The 14,659-nt window shown below is 42.2% G+C and overlaps 2 protein-coding genes across 4 annotated transcripts; one reads left to right on the top strand and one right to left on the bottom strand.

Annotated features, from left to right (window-relative positions):
• Positions 1-2,411: 2,411 nt before the first annotated feature.
• RBM7 (RNA binding motif protein 7) lies at positions 2,412-9,655 on the bottom strand. 3 transcript variants are annotated; one of them, XM_075546623.1, is made up of 5 exons: positions 9,499-9,655; positions 8,442-8,604; positions 7,784-7,871; positions 5,107-5,200; positions 2,412-3,949 (listed from the first exon to the last, which is right to left on the bottom strand). In XM_075546623.1, the coding sequence occupies exons 1-5, from the start codon at positions 9,592-9,594 to the stop codon at positions 3,584-3,586; spliced, it is 807 nt and encodes a 268-aa protein (XP_075402738.1). In that variant the 5' UTR covers positions 9,595-9,655; the 3' UTR covers positions 2,412-3,583. The 3 variants fall into 3 exon arrangements, with proteins under 3 accessions (XP_075402738.1, XP_075402739.1, XP_075402740.1); XM_075546624.1 differs by having other exon boundaries at positions 5,107-5,197; XM_075546625.1 differs by lacking the exon at positions 9,499-9,655 and adding an exon at positions 9,176-9,386.
• On the top strand, positions 8,977-10,403 carry C4H11orf71 (chromosome 4 C11orf71 homolog). The gene has a single exon (XM_075546626.1). It carries the CDS (start codon positions 9,936-9,938, stop codon positions 10,329-10,331), a length of 396 nt encoding a protein of 131 aa, XP_075402741.1. The 5' UTR covers positions 8,977-9,935; the 3' UTR covers positions 10,332-10,403.
• Positions 10,404-14,659: the final 4,256 nt, after the last annotated feature.

Genomic DNA, 14,659 nt, shown 5'->3' with positions numbered 1-14,659 from the left:
TTGACTTTTAAAATTATGTATATACTTTTAATTTCCCCCTTTTGTTTGTGAAATACTTTCAAATAAAAAGTATTTATTCTAGGTAGGTTCAAATGGTTTCTCTTCTTCCACTCTCCGCCCCAACTTGTTACCTGCCCTTTTCACCAACCTCATAGTCTTTAAAGTCTTATCCTTGGGTGTGAAAACCATGTCTTTTCATTTTCCTTGATAATAATGGTGTCATAAAATAATTAGATTGACTAATTTTGCTAAGCAAATATTCTCTAATTTTGTTCATGTCTTAAGCTCCTTGACACTTGTATTTTTTTATTAGTTGGGATTTAATACATGTATCGTTCTCTAATTTGGTCATGTCAAGCAGACTCTTACCACTGCTACGTCCCCAGCATTCTTTTCCTGCACGGCGTATTGGATTTCAAGGGTGCACAGCATTCCACTCACTCATTCTAGTTTTTAATTTTGTGCTGATGGAAACTGCTGCAATTAACAGATGTGTCTGTCCATTTTGTTTTTTCTTTAGGGCACATACCACGTAGAGGTTGCAGGATCAGAAGGTACTTGTATTTGCATCTTTAAAGAAGTCCCATATTGCTTTCCATAGAGGTTGTACAATTCTGCCATCCTATCAGCAATTTGAGTGATCCAATCTCTCCACATCCTCTTCAGCATTTTAAAGAACTTCAGCCAGTGGGAGGTGTTAGCTCATGTATTGCTTACTAATGAACTAGAACATCTCATTTTGATTGGTCACCTGGATGTCATCTCTAATAAACTGTCTATTCATGTCTTGTGCCCATTTCTGATTGGGTTATTTGTAATTTTCCTATCAAGGTGCTCCAGTTTTGTTTGAAATTGGCCCTTTGTCATTGCTAAATATTCTTTCCAGTCTGTGGGTTAACTCTTGATACCACCAAGCTGTCCTCATGCGCCTCACATGCACACAACTCGTTGAGTTTCTGTGACACTTGAGTTATGGTGCTGCCAAATATGGAATATGCCATAGCTGTTGAACAATGTTTTGGAAGCAGTCAGAATGCTCCGGAGATGTGAGCATGGGGAAGACTGGCCTCTGGTATTTTGGATGTGTTATCAGTAGAGAAGTCACTAGAAGCCCTCAAGCTTGAGAAGGCAGAAACAGAGGCATACCGTTGATGCGGTGGATTATACTCAAACATAGCAGTCAGTGACTGAAGATGGTGCAGGACTTGGCAGTGTTTTGTTCTGTTGTACAAATAGGATTGTTGTAAGCCAAATCACTGAACAGAAATCGACATTTTGTATAAAATGTCACTAATGATTTTTAAAATGAGACATAGCTTTCCTTTGCACGTTTAATTTTTAAATATATTAAAAAACAACTTAATACAAATGTCATATAAAAAGGAGCCAGTTTTCAAGGAATACATTTTTATAAACAAGTCTATATTCCAGAAGGAAACGGAAATAGTATCATCTTGATACATAAAAGCTTTGTTAAAACAAGATTTAAAATGTTCTTTTATCAGGAAACGTTTAAGACTAAGTTTTTTCAAATGCTCAGACACAAAATGCAACCTGTCTAATCCCTATATTAAAATGTATTCTTGTATACAAACACGCCCTGGCCTTTCTGGAAATGTTAACATTTTTAAAAGTTTTAGTGGCAGAAGCAAAAAGCTCCATGAGTCTTTTCCCAGTAAAACATTTTATCATCTTATCAGACTAAGCACTGACAACTTTTCCTTGACGAAAGGGAAATTAAACAAATACTGGTTTTCTGATGTAAAAATATACATCTAAAGATAGTTAACTTCCTGAGTGCCTTTAGTCATAAATCAAATATGATTTACTAAACGAATGCTAATATTTTAGTGAAACAATGATAGGTATACATTTTTACTTGTATTTTCAATTTAGGGTAAAACCTAAAACAATGTGAGAATTTTTATACGTAAATTGTCTTAAGGCAGGAATGAGGAAAACCTTTATTCTGACAAGGGCTATCTGGATATTTATTACATCATTTGTGGCCCACAGTGGTCCAATATTGAATTAGCTCACCCCTGATGTGATGGCTGGAATTTCTCTTTGGTGAGATGGGTAATGTAAGCTGGTAATGATTCACTGGTCTAAGAGGTCAGCAATCCATCGGATCCAGAAACTTTACGAAATAGTTGTGTCAATCACAATGCTAGTTAAATTAATTGCTGAAAAGGTATATTTCCTACCTTATCACCAAAAAACTGTTAGCTATTTCAGGTTATCAACTAAGATATAGGAGAGGGTACCCAAAAAACCCTGGAATTTTTTGTACACAGCTATGTATTTAAAAAAAGTTTGTTTTTTTTTTACAAAACCACCTTATCACCTTCAAAGTACTTTGCATTACACTTAATACATTTGTTAAAACTGTGATTCTATTCTTGGAAATATTTTTCACTCATCTGTTTGGATGGCTGACAGCGCCTCCCTTGCTTTTTTCTTCACTTCTCCTACATCATCAAACTGCTGTCCCTTCAGGTCCATCTTCATTTGTGGAAACAAAAAGAAGTTGCATGGAGTGAGGTCAGGTGAGTAACGTGTATGGGGCAAGAGAGGCATGCTGTTGTTGCCAAAAAATGGGTGCACTGAGATGGTGTGTGAGCAGGTGCTTTGTCAGGGTGGCAAACTCAGTCCCCGGCCTGCCACAAACCAGGCCTTTTTTTGGTCACATACTGTTATACAATCTTTTCAGATCCTCTTAACTGTCTGACCTGGTGAAACGAACTCCAAATGCACTATGAATTGACATTATCATCCATTTGAGGAGGTCCAGAACAAGGTTTGTCATCAATCAACATTTCACCTTTTTGGAAATGAGAAAGCCACTCCTACACTGGAGGTTTTCCCATAGCACTCGCCTTGTAAGCTGTGCTCAACATCACAGCAGTTTCTGTGGGCATTCTTTCCGAGGAGGAAACAAAATTTCACAGCTGCACACAGTTCTCTTTAATTGGCCATCACAATATAAACTAGGTTTGAGTGAAACTGCTTTTACGAAAAAAGTTTACTGTGACCAGAGAGCACCTTCCCAGACGCAGCTGCTGGATGCACTAACTCAGAGTGAGTTGCTGGATGCCTGCCTACCAGGAAAAGGTGTACTATGAAAGCGCTGCTCTGCCTAGCGCAAGTATAGATTTTGGGGGGTATACCCTCGTATTCTATTACACCAAATTCTGAATCACCAACAAGAAATTTCATACATTACAAAACGATTACAAATAATTAAAATATTTGCTTTATAAAAATCAAACTTCATAGTTAATCCTTTGCTAAAGAGTGTAAAAACGGATTAGGAATTGTGGCACTTTCTTCTGCATAAAACCCTTTCCTCCTTCATAAAACCCTGAGGTGAAAGGTTCGTCATGTAATAAAACTGGACCCACAAGTCTCATTTCTGTATGAAACTGGTGGTGAAGGTTTTTATTCCCTTAAAGGAGATGTTGCAGTTGGTAAAGTTGCTCTGTACAGTTTTTCACATAAACTTTTCCAGAGCATGTTAGCCATCAGAGCCAAAAATGACCCTAAGAAAAGGGAAGACAATGTGCTTTCCTTTCAAGTCTCGTTAGTGTCGAGAGGAGCGCCACTTCCCATCTCTACCACCATTATCTCGCCTGCTATCGTAGTCATGGCTCCAGCCATCGTGGTTTCGGTCTTCATAAAAGAAGTCTTCTCGGCTGCCTCGGTAATGCCGGTCGGAGCCATGATCACTGTAACACTGTTCCCAGCTATACTGCCTGTCCACTACATAGGGATGAGAATTCTGTCGGGCTTTGCGTTGTGACGATGGCATATCTTGGCGCCACTGGGAGCTTGGAGACTGGTTAAAAGATGGACTGGGTGACTGAACTGCTGGGGAGAATCCTGACTGATCCAGCTGTGTAGAACCAAACTTCCCGCTATATGGTATGTGTCTCAAAGCACTGTTCATCTGACGGGGAAAAGAATAAAAGGTTAATCAGATACAATAATAGACAAGCAAAAGAGTGTTTGCCTAGATGAAACCTAAACTAAATGAGAAGCAGTATTTTTAAATATCTTTGTTCATTTCAATGTATAGTACAAGATATCAGTACATAAACATATTGCTTCCTCAACTCAGGAGTAGTTATATAAAATACAATATAAACCACTGAATCATGAATATATAAAGAATAGGAACTCAGTAACACTAGGAATGGATTCATGAATGGATAGAATGTTTTAAGGAAGATATTTTAAGGCGGAGAGAGATGCTAAAGGAAAACTGCACAAAAATAATAGGGAAAGCCAAAACAGATTCATCAAGTAATTCTGGCTGGTACAGGTTATATATCTTACAAACCATATCTAATGGAAGGTGAGGCCAGAAAGGTTCAGTGGAGTCAGACTCCTTAGCATTAAACATTAAGTAAAAGATGAGAGATTTCTGGCACACAGCATTTGATGTGCTTGGCTATGAACCAATGGGTCAGTGGTTTAAACCCACCAGCCTCTCTTTGGAAAAAAAGATGTGGGGGACTTCCATAAAGATCCACAACCTCCAAACCTCACAGATGTGCTTCTACTCATCCCCTAGGGTCACTCTGAGTTGGTTTGGTATAAAATGTAGACGCCCCTTTATTCTGGTCTTTCAACCTTCCTTTATTTCATCTCTACATTGTGAGAAATGCAAAAGCCAGAGGAATACTAGCCAAGATTCTGGTTTAAGTAGAGAAAATAAAAAGGAAGAAATAAATCCAAAAGGACCACTGCAAAGCAAGGGCGTGACAAGCTGGGCAACTGACTGTTGACAAAGATGAACAGTAAGAGGTAGCTGAGGTGCGAAGCACAGTTGCAAAGTGTATCCTTACAAGATGGTGCATTAAGAAGGAACTCATCGTTGTGTATTCAATAGTCTGCAAGGTCACAGAATAAGTTTCTAGTGTGTGTACACACACGCACACACACACACATTGAAAAGGGAAAAAATGTGAAATGAAGTTCACCTTTTATTTACCTTGAACGTTTTAATTAGAAAAGGTAATGTGTTCCTTAAAAACAACAGTTGTCTGGTAACACTTTAACTAGTATGATTTCATAGTAACTCAAGTTGAATAGTCCGCCTACCATTGCTTGTCTCTGAAAATTCTCTGGAGAAGAGAAAGACCGCTGAACTGTCTGCATTGACACAGTCATGTTATCCATAGGCCTTTCATACCTGCTAAAAGTAAGAAAACCAACAGATTTTATCGATCATTCATCCAGCAATACTTACCAAAATCCAACTGTGAGCAAGACCCAGTTCCCAAAACACAGAATAAATCACACAAGTTACAAGGCCCCTACTCCAAAGGATACAGACAAAATAATCCTGCATGCTTATAAATGCTGGCGTAGGAAATGACAAAAAGCAACAGAACAGAAGGTTAAAGAGGGGCTCTTTTTTAGCTTGGCTGGTCAGGAATGGCCTTTCTAAAAAGGAAACATGAAGTGAGACCTGAAAAATAGATTATCTAGAGGTAGTATATTCCAGGCTGAGGAACAAGTTAGTGCAAGGGTGCATAAACTACTGACTATAAGCCAAATTTAGCTGCCTATGTGTTTTTTGTGAATAGTTTTGTTGGAAAACAAGTATGTTCTCTGGCTACATATTATCTGTGGGAAGTTTAGCTCTGGACAGTAGAGTTAAATAGATTACATAACCTATAAAGTCTGAAATAGTTGCTACTGACAGGCTCTTTATGGAAAAAAAACAAAACTACCAAGCCTTTGATGAGAGCCTCTTCTTTCTCCTGTGGAGTCAAGGGTGGATTTGAACTGCTAGCCTGTGGCTAGTGATTCAATGCACAGCCCATTCAAAGCTCAAATGGAAATGATTTGATGGACTAAATGTAAGGGATGAAGCGAAGGAGATTATAGGATAAAATCTCTATTTTTTTTGGTGAGTAGCCGGTGATTCCACTTATTGAGCCAAGACAAGAGGTCCAGGCTTTGGAATTTAGGGAACTAGTTTTGGACGATACACAGGATATTGATTTTAAAGCTTTATACCTTATTCCTCATTCCTCTAGGAGGTATCTTGCGGTATTTTTTTTTTTTTACTTATGAAGTGCTTTAATGGGTTAATGCTAATTTAAAATATACTTGGAAATAAAATTTGACTTAAGTTTATATCGTTTTCTAGAGCAATTATTTCATACACCTATGTTAGTACAATAGTACTATAATAGTAATATATTAATAGTACTGTGGCTATTCTTTCCAGGGGTAAATTTATCCCTAGTAGAATGCCGTTCTTTCCAAAGCACATAAAATTACTAAATAAAATAATTTTAATTAAATAAAGTACCTCTTCTAACCCTTTGCAGCTGGTAGAAATCTTATAGATCATTCAATCTGACTTCTTGCCATATTTACACACCTGGCGGTAGAGTGGGCTACACACTGGACTCCTGCCATCTGCTCCTGTAAAGCTTTGCAGCACAGGAAATCCCCTTCCAAGACTTCTTTAAAACACACACTGTTGCTAAAACTACCCGTCTTAAGACCTCAGTATCTTCCTAGTCCTTAGGGTAAAATGGTGGTGTCGACTATGGTTAAGGCACAGCATCACCTGGCCTCTATGCATGTCTGCTCTTTCCATTATGTCCTAAGTCCACTGGCCTCCTTCAGTTCTACATCCGTCTACTTTAGCGCTCTCCTGTTGTAACTTTCTCAAAGTACTCTCTCTACTCCTTCAGAGACTTTACTACATTAATTTAAACAGTAGTCCAGATACCTGTGTCTTCACTTAAACTTTAAGCTGCACTAGACAATATACAGTTTGTGGGAAAAACTATCTTTTCATTCCCTTCTCGTGACGGGGCTCTATCACAATGATTGGGTCGGAATCCTAAACCCACAGCGCAACAGTTATTGCTCCCATATAAGACAGAAGGCAATAATAATCCCTACCTCCGAAGACTTAGCAGAGGCTAATACATGGCAGATGCTTAGTAAGAGATCTCTCGTGATGCCCAGTAATAGTACTGTGCTAATATAAGGGTAGATCTTTCGCTGGTAAAATACTATCCTCTCTAAAGCAAAAAAGATTACTTAAGGGAATTAAGTACCTTTTTAAAAAATTCTCTTTAGCTGGAAGAAACTTAGATTTAATTCAACTTCTTTTCCTTATAAACAAAAGAATAAGATCAGAGAAAAACAAGTTCAAGGTGATTATGTAATTCTACAAACTCTTGGTCCAGTCGCCTGTCAACTAGTCAGAATTTTTAAGCCACAAATAACAAATGACTAGTGGTCATGAAATTAATTTAAATTTTTAGAAAATGAAACAAAATAGAGTACGCTAGTGTGTACTCTAGCTGAGTAAGAGTAGGTAATGTTTTGGGAAATTTTGGTTCAGTTGTATATACATCTGACAGAAGCTCAGGTGGTGTCGTGGATTACGTAGTCCCTTGATCAGGTGGTGCTATCTAATTCTTAGAAAAATTTCAAGTTTTAGAAACCCAAAGAGGCAGTTTTATTCTATCAACAGGGTCACTATTCAATCATAATTGCAATCAGTGGCAATGAGCCTGAATTTTCTAAAAATCTTGAACGCGTAAGTATATAGTTGTTTTAAGGGGCTTATATGTAGCACGTAGGTTCTGTCTATGGTTGCCTTGGAATAGATCCGCAGGTCAAGATAATCCAATGTGAAGAGGAAGAGGAGCAAAAGGAGGAAACGATGCACTCATTACGCATAATGAGCTCACCACATAAAGGAACATCCTGACACATGGCAGTGGGCAGTGATAAATCTTACCTGCTGGGAGAAGTAGAAGTTGGGCTTGAATTCCCAGCATGATGCTGGGAATGTGACACACTGACATCCTGCGAAGCATGGCTACTTCCTAAAACAAAACATTCTTGATAGAAATTTTACCTGAAAATATATCCCCCCAACCCTCTACGCTAAATCACTCCAACATGTAATATATAAGCTGAGACACAAAATTACTACTTTGCAGTTTCATCTGCAAATTACACATGCACAGTACCAGAAATCAAAAACAAAGCTAGCCAAAAAATTGCTATACATGGCAAATGCATGCAATTATCGACTGGGCCACTCTGGTCCTTTGTTTAGACCAGATGACCGGCAAGTTTTGTGATAGCATATTCAAGAAGCAAAATTTGTGAAAACAGCCAGGAAACAACATTTTCAGAAAGTAGACCTGACGCTTTCAGGGAGTGGACTGGAAACAAAGTCTTTTGAATACTAAAACTATCCTTATCATTAACCCAAGTTGAAGTTTTAAACTTATTTCTTAATTACATTGTTTATAATCCTTATTGTCAGTTTTACTAACTTTCATGGAAACAAAGTTTACTATCAGGCAAAACTAGAGGGCATTTCTACTCCCCAAGAGGTTTTAAAATGAAACAATGAAACAAATAAGCGAACGTGATTGACTCATTACCTGATCTAAACTGAATTTTGATGGGCCTTCCAAAAAGCTTGATCCCGTTAAGCAGATTCATGGCATAAGGTACAGATATTTCGTGTTTAAAGTTGACAAATGCAAATTGCTTTGGTTTACCATCCTTATCTTTAGGGATTTTTACTTTTGTTACTGGCCCAGCCTACAGGTAAACAAAAATTTCAATTAAACAAACAGCAGGAAAGTAACTAGATGTTTTCGAATGAATTAGTCAACAAAATCTCAACAACGGAAATGCATCAGGAACTTAAAACAAGAGGGCGGGGCAAGCCTCATCCGTGGGTTTCTTCTACCTTGGGCTCAAGGGAAATCCCACCGCAATGACTGACATTTAGATTTATGTATTTGGGGAGGGGACTCACAGATAGTGGGGAATTTACAGTTGGAAGTAAGTGTGACTTTAACAAGATGTCAGTCTTTGAGCATTTTCCACCACAAGGCAATTTACGTTGTTTTAAAAGAGAGAAAAAGCGTTTCTCTAGTGCTAAAAACTCGAGTTGGTATTGCTAACCACCCATTTATCAGGAATGAGGTAGGCGGTGGGAGGAGTGGATACTTAGGGATTAGACTGGAGAACCACTTCCATGCTGCCTTTCCTACGGAGTTTGGGGAGAGCCTGTTGAAAAATATTTGAACAACGCTCCAATTTCCTAGAGAACCTACGTTGAGAAGTAGCTGGTGACGGACCCGGAAGCTTAAAGCTATCAACATACCCGTGAGTTTTGGTTAGACCAGGGAGAAATTACTCTCGGGGGCAGATAAGGGGAGAGGAAGAAAAACAGGAAAACACGGCGTCGACCTCTGAGAACTGCGGGAATGCGCGAAGGACCCGGCCTCCCAAGCGCTCCCCGTCGCCTTGGGCCGGGACACACAAGGGTGGTCCCGGAGGCGCAGGAGGCCGGCTTTCCACGCGCGACCCCACCCCGGAAAGAGCCGCCCACCCGTCGGCCGCACGGGACCGCCCTGAAAGCAGCGAGGGCGGTCGGGCCGGGCCCGAGGCGAGCCCGGAGGGGGGCTGACTGACTCCGTCGCTTACTTGGAGGAAGAGCTCGAAAAGGAGTTCCTCGGTCACTTTAGTCTCAAGATTGCCCACGAAGAGAGTGCAGTCCGCCTCCGCCGCCGCGGCCCCCATCGCCGCCCCGCTCGCCGCCCCCCCCCGGGAGAGACGCGAAGGTGGCGGCCGCTTCGTCGCGCTGCGCACTCTCGGAAGTTCCACGTCCTCCCGCTTCCTGGCGTCGCGTGGCGCTGACGTCATCGCGCGCGCGCCCGGCGCAGGCGGACGTCCGCGAACGGTGGACGCCAGCTCGCGAGGCGAACGCTCCTTAAAGGGGCTCCGCGACCGGTAGCGGCCTGAGGAATGGCTAACAGGGGCGTTTGCCTGCGGGTCCGCGTCGCCCTGGACTGATCTGCGCGGCTGCTAAGGGCTTGAGGTGACCAAGGGGCGAGCGCAGATCCTGCGGACAGTGTTTGAAGATGGCCCTGAACCCTGTGTCCCTGTCTGCCGGCGACCAAGGGTCCACGATGGCCCCCCACTCCACTCGGGGCGACCTCCGCCCGCCAGCCTTTGCGTTGGCCATGGTGTCCGGGGACAGCGTCTTCATGAGCAGGCCTGGGGCGGCTCCCCCTGGACCGGTTCCTCGGCAGACGGGGCGGCCGAGCGTCCGCCCGGAGGGCCGTCGCGTAGCTGGTGGCGGTCGGAGCCCTACCCGCCTCATAAAGGGCAGGGACCCGGATGGCCGGAGCAGAAGCCGCCAGGCCAGATTCTCGCCTTACCCTGCGCCCGGGGTTAAGCTCGATCTCTTACGAAGCGTGCTGCAACAGCGTCTGGTAGCGTTTGGAGGTGCCGTGGCTGCCCGAATCTCGGCTTAAAGCGACTGTCACCCTCCCGCCCCACTCCCCCTTGCGTAGCTTAGGAACAAGGCCTTTCCAAAAAAACTCTTGGTGCGATCGCAGTCTTCTTTTTGGATGTGTTTTTATTTACTACCCAAATCCCACGGGTTCTGTGGATAGCCTGTTCTTTCAGCCGCTAGAATGATTAGATCAGGAATGGATTTTTTTTTTAATGTTATTTTTTACTGCCATAGAATTGACTCCAACTTACCCTATAGGACAGAATAGATCAGCCCCTACGGAGGCCGATAGCCTGTCTTTCTCCTAAGAGCTCCAGGTGGGTTGGAACTACTTACTGACCTTGCAGGTAGCAGCCCCATGGACATAATCCACTAGGAAGAGATGTAAGGCATTATTTTTAAGTAGTCACAAACTGATCTTTGATGGCCACGCTCCTAAACGCCAACAATTCTTTCATATACTTCACTGACGCCCACAGGCGTACCTTCCCACTACCGGATTCTCATACTTTGACACTTATAATTCAAGGTTCCCAACTGCCCCTACTCAGATTTTTGCCCTCATCGTTGCTTTTGGTGGTGAAAGTTGTTACATCACTTACTCTTCTGTCGCTCTTCCATCTGTCCCGCAACACTTAGAATCTTCAACCCCCTCACCCTTTTTAAAGGAATATAGCTTACAGACAAGCTCTCTGACCATAACCACTTTCTAAACAAAACTGAAACCCACATTTCCTTCAGCTTAATAAACCAGCACACCTTCCTTTCGTTGCCAAAGGCTTAGCATGGGTTTTGAACACAAGTTGTCATTTCATTATTCACATTCTCCTCTAGCTCCTCACTCCCTGCTAGCCGCAACACATGGGTGGACACCTAGCCCTCGGGTCTCCGCCATGAGGCCGCTTGTTCACTGAGGCATCTTCCTTGAAATGCATTCCTCTCGACGCCTCTGCCCAGTATTTGCGTGAGAATCTTCACTGTGCTCATCCCAGTGGATACGAGCTTCCTGCCACTCAGGAGATGAAATGAGGGCACTGCAGCCCCCCTGCTGCTCTGTTCAACAGTTGCAGCCCTAAGAATGGCTGTGATTACAGTCGCTTCCCGTAATGTACTTCCCTGATGTTTTCCTTAACTGGCTGATGTTTCTGTTTTCTCAACTGTATACATCAGCAATTCTCAACCTCTGGGTTGCCTTCGCAGGGCTCGCCCAAGTCCATTGGAAAACAGACATATTTAACATTATATAGTTACATATTTTGTGATTAATCACCCTGCTTTAATCATGTTCAGTTTGTAACAATGAAAATACATCCTGCATATCAGATATTTACAACTCATAACAGTAGCAATATTACAGTTAGGAAGTAGCAACGAAAATAATTTTATGGTTGGGGGTTCACCACAGCATGAGGAGTCACGGCATTAGGATGGTTGAGATCCACTGATTTGACTGCATACATTTCCCAAAGATCGAGGGATGCTTTTAGGGGAAAGGTCTTGTAAGTGTGAAGTTGTCATGTGAGCAGGTAGGCAGACTTTTTGCCCAATGGACCCTGTTTAGACTTTCTTAAAATTCTGTGTGCAGACAGAATGACCACATACGACACAGGCTTGAATTGTGAGAGCCATATCTTAGGAAGAATGGTGATAAACCAAAGAACTTGCATACACGTGAATATAGTGGGAGAGCGTGAATCCAATTCGTAGAAAGAATGTGAGAATAACAACTACCTTTTACTGATGCTCTGCACCAGACCATGCATGCCCTAAGGGCTTTTTACTACGTGTGTTTTTTTGTGTTTTTTTTTTGCAATTAGTTATAGAGAACTGAGCTCTGTGCATGGTACTGTGCCACGCCCTGACAATAACAGAGAAAACAAGGTAGATTCCACTGTAATGGAGATTTATAGATGTCATTTAATTCTTATAATAGCCCATAAGAGAGAGCTTGCAAATGCACCTGGACTGCTAGCTAAAAGGTTGAAGTCCAGGTTTACCTAGTGGTAACGTGGGGGGAAATGCCAGGTGATCCATTTCAGAAAGTGCAGCCATTGAAAACCCATGGAGCACAGTTCTACCCTTAACACCTGGGATGCTACCAGGAGAGGGAATCACCGCAACTTTCAACAACTATATGTTTTATTTTACTGTTGAAACAAACCTGAAGAGATGAAATGTAATTTTCCAAAATCACACTGTTACTAGTAAATGGTAGAGCCTTGCCACCTTTGAACAAGCTTCCTCATCAGAATCACACAACACACACAACTACTTGAGTAACAATTTTCTTAATTCTCCCAAGAGAATTAGAAGTCTAGGGAAGAAGTTCATTCATGAACTTACAAAGGATGATTGGACCAGGCACTCACGATTCTCTCCGGTTGCGGTGAAGCAAGGAATGCCTACCCTATATCCCAATGCATCTTAAACCGGGGACGAAGAGTGGCATGTAAGCTGAGGACAAAGGAAGCTTTCGTAGAGCCACAGTGCCTAGCAGCGGAAAGACCGCTTCCCAAGGTATGACTTAGTAGACAGGAAATTCAGGTAGAGGTTGAATCTTGTTAAGGATATCAGAAATTTCATAATGTACAATCACACGATTACCTCTGCAGTTCTTTTCCATTCAACCCATAATTTTTAAAACTTATTTTTTGGGGGGGCTCTTACAGATCTTATAACAATCCATAATTCAGTTGTATCAAGCACTCATGTATATATGTTGCCATCATTTCCAAAACATTTTCATTCTACTTTAGCTCTTGATATCAGCTCCCCTCCCCCCCCAACCTCGTGAATCCTTGATCAATTATATATTATTGTTATCTTACACTGTCCCTTTGCTCTTCACCCACCACCTTGTCTCCCTTCACATTTCTATTATTCGTCCCCCTCAGTCGGGGGAGGGGGACTGCAATCCATAATTCTAAGGTATTAAAAATAGAACTTGGTTCTAATTAGACATGGAGACTTGGCAGAATGAGAAGAAAACAATGACGTATGATACATAGGATGGCTGCATGATTTATTTTGCAAACCAGGACACCTCTAGTTAGGAAGAGAGGCTCAGATCAATTATACTGAGAGAACAGGGGAAAATGGGCCGGCCCAGGCAGACCACTGGAGTCCTGTAACCCTAGAAGATGATATGGCAATCAATGCAACTTGAAACACCCCCTCGCTATCAGGGTAAGAAGGCTCGGGTTTGCAGGTGAAACAAATGGCTGACACCTGAGTACACAAAAATGCATAGATCAGAGGAAAACCTAGTGGGAGTGATTTTATTTCTCTCCTGGTGCAGAGCCATCAGAAACAGGGTTTACATTGAATAATAGGAATAGTTTGTGTCAGTCCCCCACAAGTGTGATTCATGTGCTCCAAAGAAAGGAGAACCTTGTTCCCATAAATGCTCAATCCTTGTAAGTCAGCCAGCAGTTACCTGACCTTTCTTTGCACATCCACTGTAGTGTCCAAGGTATAATGCGTGTCTCAAGTCAAAGAAGCAAGAGCGTACATCAACCTCTACTGCATTTTCAAGGGATTAGCTAAAACAGAAAACTGCCCATTGTACATTTTATGTCATTGGTGTGACTACAGAGCAGGTTGTCATTTTAATACGGTTGAGTTCTAAGAGTACTAAAAAAAAGAAAGTCCACAAATGTGGGAAACAGAAGGGTTTCTCCCAAGTTCTCTCCCCACAAATATATGCCAAGCTTAGCTGCTTGCGAATGACTATACACTTGGAGGTCATCAGAAGTAGATCCGGGGTTATTCTCCCTAAGGGTTATCAGCCATCCAGAGCAAGCAGTCACCACTGTTTATCCCACAAGTAGGACCCACTCCCTTCTGATAAGGACAGTAGTAGACTGTTTCCTTGTAGGAGACCCCTGAGAGATCAAGCCCATCCAAGGGTGACCAAGGATAGGCCACCATCATGAATCTAGGGTCCACCCATCTTGTCACATGTATACCTCGAGTCCCTCCCATTCCTATGTGCACACCCCTAGCTCATTACCTTCCTGCCACGCTTAGTATGCCTATTCTACCGCCCCTTCCTATGACGTGTGGTTACCTGTAATCACGCCCCCCCCTTGGTTAGCACTAAAGGGGCTCTCTCCTGATCTTGCTCCTGAGCTCCCCACGAGGATCACCAAGCGGGGCTGAGGTAAGCATGCTACCATGAATTGTGTCTGACTCTATTACTTCTATCTCTCATGCTCTCTATGACTTCACTATGATCTTTACTTATTATCATCATACAGTTGCGCCTACCAGACCAGTGATGATTTGGGGCCCCTCCTTTCCCTTGCACATAAAAAGTACTTCTTTAAATTAAAACCAAAAAAGGTC

This window comes from Tenrec ecaudatus, chromosome 4 (assembly GCF_050624435.1).
Source record: "Tenrec ecaudatus isolate mTenEca1 chromosome 4, mTenEca1.hap1, whole genome shotgun sequence".
Classification (NCBI taxonomy): Eukaryota; Metazoa; Chordata; class Mammalia; order Afrosoricida; family Tenrecidae; genus Tenrec; species Tenrec ecaudatus.
This window is presented reverse-complemented; position numbering and strand designations above follow the sequence as displayed.

What these genes read in the sequence shown, in the direction of transcription:
- RBM7 (XM_075546623.1), bottom strand. Translation starts at nt 9,594, where the DNA reads ATGGGGGCCGCGGCGGCGGAGGCGGACTGCACTCTCTTCGTGGGCAAT. An exon ending in TTTTCGAGCTCTTCCTCCAA is followed by an intron (nt 8,605 to 9,498) that starts GTAAGCGACGGA and finishes GTTTACCTGTAG; the next exon opens with GCTGGGCCAGTAACAAAAGT. An exon ending in ACTTCTACTTCTCCCAGCAG is followed by an intron (nt 5,201 to 7,783) that starts GTAAGATTTATC and finishes TCTTACTTTTAG; the next exon opens with CAGGTATGAAAGGCCTATGG.
- C4H11orf71 (XM_075546626.1), top strand. Translation starts at nt 9,936, where the DNA reads ATGGCCCTGAACCCTGTGTCCCTGTCTGCCGGCGACCAAGGGTCCACG.